This window comes from Penaeus vannamei, chromosome 1 (genome assembly GCF_042767895.1).
Source record: "Penaeus vannamei isolate JL-2024 chromosome 1, ASM4276789v1, whole genome shotgun sequence".
Taxonomy (NCBI): domain Eukaryota; kingdom Metazoa; phylum Arthropoda; class Malacostraca; order Decapoda; family Penaeidae; genus Penaeus; species Penaeus vannamei.
Window position 1 is genome coordinate 51867429 of NC_091549.1, and position 5000 is coordinate 51872428.

Genomic DNA, 5000 nt, shown 5'->3' on the forward strand with positions numbered 1-5000 from the left:
ACAAAATGGCTGTAGCCATACCCATACCTTAGAAGCTAAAGCTGCTCCGCCCTAAAAAATGTGGGCCATCTCCCCATCTTTGACTTTTCGTATAGTTATCCACATCTTGACAAAAATTCTTATAGCTCTGCACCTCAAGAAATACTTATAACACTTACAAAGGAAAAAGACACCAATACAAAAATGCTTGCAAATCCTGAATTTATATTTTAATTGCATGGATGCACTGGTAAGTTTCAGTGATATTTCCTGTTCTTTACATCAAAAGAAAACAATTTTACTGCCAAGGAATAGGCATGTTCCATCCTGGAACAATATCTTTCTGTGCAGGCATAGTCAAAGTTGTATTGATAAGGCAAAGTACTTGTCAATTACTCTATCTCTAGACAGTACTTTAAGCACTGCACTGTAACTTGCTTTGATCTGTGATAGGTCTACAATCTCATCTCTAAAACTAGTAGTCATGCAGCATCAAGTGCCGGTAAGTTGTAGTGATCAGGATCACACAGTGATGACTGTGGCAGTGCAAGCTCTATGGCAGTGCTAATAGCATAATAAGATTAAATGCCTCACTCATAGCTACAAGGGCTTTGAGTAATGGTGAAGCTCTCCTTGACTTGGTTGTGATTCTGTCCATGTGAATAAAGATATGTGCACAATATACACTACCATGTTCCTACTATCAATCCTTTAGGCAAACTTATTCAGGTGAAAGTGCAGGGGCCTGAGGAATTCTAAATCAATATTACCTTATTCACGCAACACCATAAACAAAAACAAAAAAAGAGTACAAATATCAGAACATTTTCCTAATGATTTAGGTGAATGTGCACTCTTACCTAATACATAGGAAGTATCACATATTTGTAGTATGGCAAGATATGATGATTCAGATTTTAAAACCTTCAGTTGTATACCAATCACTGTCTATTCAATGGCCTGAACGGGAACTAAATGTTTAAAATCCTCCAAACCAATGACCTAATGTGTACCTTCATGGCATTTGGGAAAAGAGTGTAGAATGTAGCGCACCACAAGTGTTCTTGCTGTCCCCCATTTATCTATAAAATGGAGAAAACAGGAGTGCGGTCTAACCTGGTATATCGGACCAGATCCAAAAACGCCAAAATTTTGGAGGATCCTGAATCTTCTGAATACTGTCATATTCAACTCTCTGTTAAGTTGCGAAGAGTACAGTGGATCAGTCTGCAGGTGAATCAAATGAATACATAAACACAAAAACACTACTAACCACAAAAATTACAGGAAATCAGAACCTCTAATACCAGAGTACATCTACAGAAAATATTACTTCCCATTATATACAATATCTAAAGAGCTTTTAGGTTCTCTAATAAACTTTAATAAAGTACAAACAAATCTCTAAATTAGATTGTACAGTCGGGGACAAATGAAAAGTCATTAACACCGGCAACAACTGTGCTACTGATTAACAGGCGGCCATTGTGGGATTCAGCAAAAGAATCTGATCTACATCAGTCCATACAATTACAATAATTGAATACATGAGGAAATACATACCATTAAGAGACTAATTGACAAGTCTTGCAACCTTCAAATAATTGCATTCAAGTTGTCCCTATCGTAAAATACAATGCAAAGAGTCAGTTGAAAAATATAAAAATCAAAAGAAGCAAGACAAAAGCCAATTACCCTTCCTCCTATTTTTTAATCAAATCACATACCAAATATAGAAATCATGACAATCCTCAGCTATCCACATCAACCACATCTGATTTCGGTAGGCCAACCAACCAAAGAAAGAGAAAGAAAAACCAAGAAAGAAAAAGAAAAAAGAAAGAAAGAAAGGTAAAAAAAATGAAATGGAGCATGTGCTGGCAAAGACTACATACTACTTTACACAATAGAGGCCTTGAAGGCAGGTGTCTCTAGGTTGCACGACTTGAAAATTATTCTATAAATGTAAGCTCTTTTAGGGCACAGTTATCATATTTCCATAATATTGGTTGTATTCCTGCACTATCTTTTAAAGTGAATATCAAGTTTTCATAAAGTGCCGTTTGAATAATCACTGAGTGCTGCAGCAGAGACATAGTGGCTCCTGGCAATGTCACATACCACAAGAGTTACCAGGTATGGAGACCAACTAAAGGAGATATGGTGCTAATGCAGTTCTTTTAACTGTCCCAGACTGTACATGTATCAAATTCAGTCAACATTTAAAAACAAACTTTACAAGCAAAGTAGTATTTGACACATAAGCCTACTAAATTAATCTTTCAAAACAACATATAAAGCAGTGAATATAGTGGACTATATGACAAAATAAATATGCTTTAAGGATCAGGATTACAACACATTTAACATTGACTTACAAAAGCATATAAACAGAAGAAAAAGAAGACATGTCATAAAGCACACAAAGAAACTATATACAATGGCAGTAAATCAGTGTTCGACATTAAGAATAATACACCAGCCCAAGTGTTATATGATTTTAATTTCTATAAAGGTATTTTATATATATAGATATAAATACAAATATGTTAATACACAAAGAACTACACACCTCTACACACACACAAACATGCACTTCTACACACACACACACACACACGCACACACACACCCACACGCACACACACACGCACCACACACGCACACGCACACACACACGCACCACACACACGCGCACACACGCACACACACACACACACACGGACACACACACACACACACACACGTATATATATATATATATATATATATATATATATATATATATATGTATATATATATATATATATGCATATGTGTATATATATGTTTGTATACACACACCCACACCTACAGAAACACCCACCCACACCCACAGAAACACATACCCACACCCACACACCCACAGAAACGCACACCCACACACCCACAGAAACACACACACACACACCCACAGAACCCCCCCCCACACACACACACACACACACACACGTCACCATGATCAGGGGCAAACACTAAAACACATATGAAAAATGTAACCAGACCAATATACAAAGGAAATGTATCTAAAGCCTAAACTTGCCAGAACAATACACTTGTAGCATAAGCCATCTCATTAAATAAAAGATTGCCCCATTCCCAGCATTTTCCAATACTAGCGTTTTCCTTCTCTTCTAATCATTCCTAAACACAGCCACTTATACTATAAACATGCAAAGACGAACCCTTATTCCTCTTCCCAACAGATCATGAATTGAAAATTATAGAAAAATGTAATTTAAGCCAACTTCTAAAACAAGTGAGTAACAACTAAACCATGGTAACTATAATACAGATTGTTACATGCAAAAAAAAAAAGTCTTTTGAAGGCATTTTATAAATTAGTATCAAATCCTGACAAAATACCCAGACAAAGCCATTTTCTCCTCCTCTGTATATAATCTATAGAGGTAATAGAGAGACTTACAAAATTAGCCTTTTTAATCTCCTAGACCCTTAAATTTTTTTGGGGGGAGTGAGGGTGGGGGGGGCTTGGAAGTTAACCCATTGGCACTGGGTAAATGAACTGTTCATTGAAGTTTTGTTCTGTTAATCTTATCAATACACAGGTCTCCAAAACCTCGTAGTCAATGAGGAGCTAATGACTTGGCTTACCTGACTTTACCTGTTTACACCAATCCTTTAATCTTATGCTATTAATTCTATTATCATCAGTTTGATGTTACTAAAAATAACAATAATAAAAATTATCTCTAAAAATTCAAGTAAAGGGGTAAACAGGCACAATATGGTCAGCCCAGCAACTGATTCTTAGTGACAAGGCACTTCTTGAACCATCTATGTGCAAACAAAATTAATAAACTAAATGCCCTCTAGGTATTAACAGATTTAATACATCTCATTCACTTTGCACATCAAAACATAAAGAAGAAAAGAAAGACAGAAGGAATAAATGAAGAATAAACAGCTAGGAAAGAGAAGAAGAATTTAAGAGTAAAGGTATACAGCTTCAACATTACTTATAAAGGACAAGGGGAGTGGGGGTTGTTCATTAATTCCTTGTAATAATGATGGAAGCATATACCTGCCTTGTCAAAGAGTGAATTTCCCTTTTGTTTCATTCAATATTCAATCCCAATTACACTTGAACAAAATTGCAAACATAGTCAAAGAAAGAAACCAGAAAGCAACATTTTAAATCCGACAAGACTTCTCTTTAGACAGTAAAAGCCAAATAGATATAAAAAAAGGAACCCAGTCAGCTTGAGATGCCAAATTTGGTGTTCCTCTTTTTCATGTATGTTTTTTTCTTTTATTTATCTTAATTTCTACTCATACTTACACTTGTAATAGTTATGTTATGCTGATATCGCTCTAAATCAATTTTCAATCATTATAAACAAAAATGAAATTGACTGTAACATCCTCCCCATATCATCTATAACAAGGTGGGTAATACATAAACACATTCTCAGAACCATTGTCTCTCATAAAAAAAACACCGGAGATATGCAATTAATACCACTGACAGTAGTTATGAAAGGCAAATGCTAAAACATCCATAATTTCAATTCTTTGGTAAAATCAACATATTTCAAACTCATCATTAAAGACAGCTACTAAAGCAATGTCGAACTCTGATTTGGAAAAAAAAGGAGTTTCTTACATTATCCAGATAGAGAGAGTCCTTTGTTACACAAGATTCATTCATCATCCAAAAAGTTCTCCCCATGAAATAAATTTGCCCCCATATCATACAAATATCCTTTATCCCGACTATGCAAGTCCATAAATTTGTTAACACCACATTGGTTGTATATTATCAAAACCAGAGTCCCTTAAACTTCCTTTACATACTAATGAAATGGTGAAGTTAGTGGTTAGATGTTATAAACAATGGTTTACTATCTTTCTGCAAAGTTATATTATCATCTGATGATGCAATAATCTCAGCATATGTTCAATGTTAACCATTTTTCATTAATGTACTGTCCCGTCTTTAAACTCCTATACAAAAGTAT

At 35.1% G+C, this 5000-nt stretch overlaps 1 protein-coding gene across 9 annotated transcripts in view; it reads right to left on the reverse strand.

Moving 5' to 3' along the window:
* mtm (phosphatidylinositol-3-phosphate phosphatase) overlaps positions 1-5000 on the reverse strand; it is a 31889-nt gene that overhangs the window by 10135 nt on the left and 16754 nt on the right. For 6 of the 9 annotated variants that reach the window (XM_070124811.1, XM_070124761.1, XM_070124820.1 and 3 more), the window contains one exon: positions 1096-1206. The exons of the other annotated variants lie outside the window; for them this stretch is intronic. In XM_070124811.1, coding sequence (XP_069980912.1) covers positions 1096-1206 — 111 coding nt within the window. The remainder of the gene's footprint in view (positions 1-1095; positions 1207-5000) is intronic. 9 annotated transcript variants of the gene reach the window in all.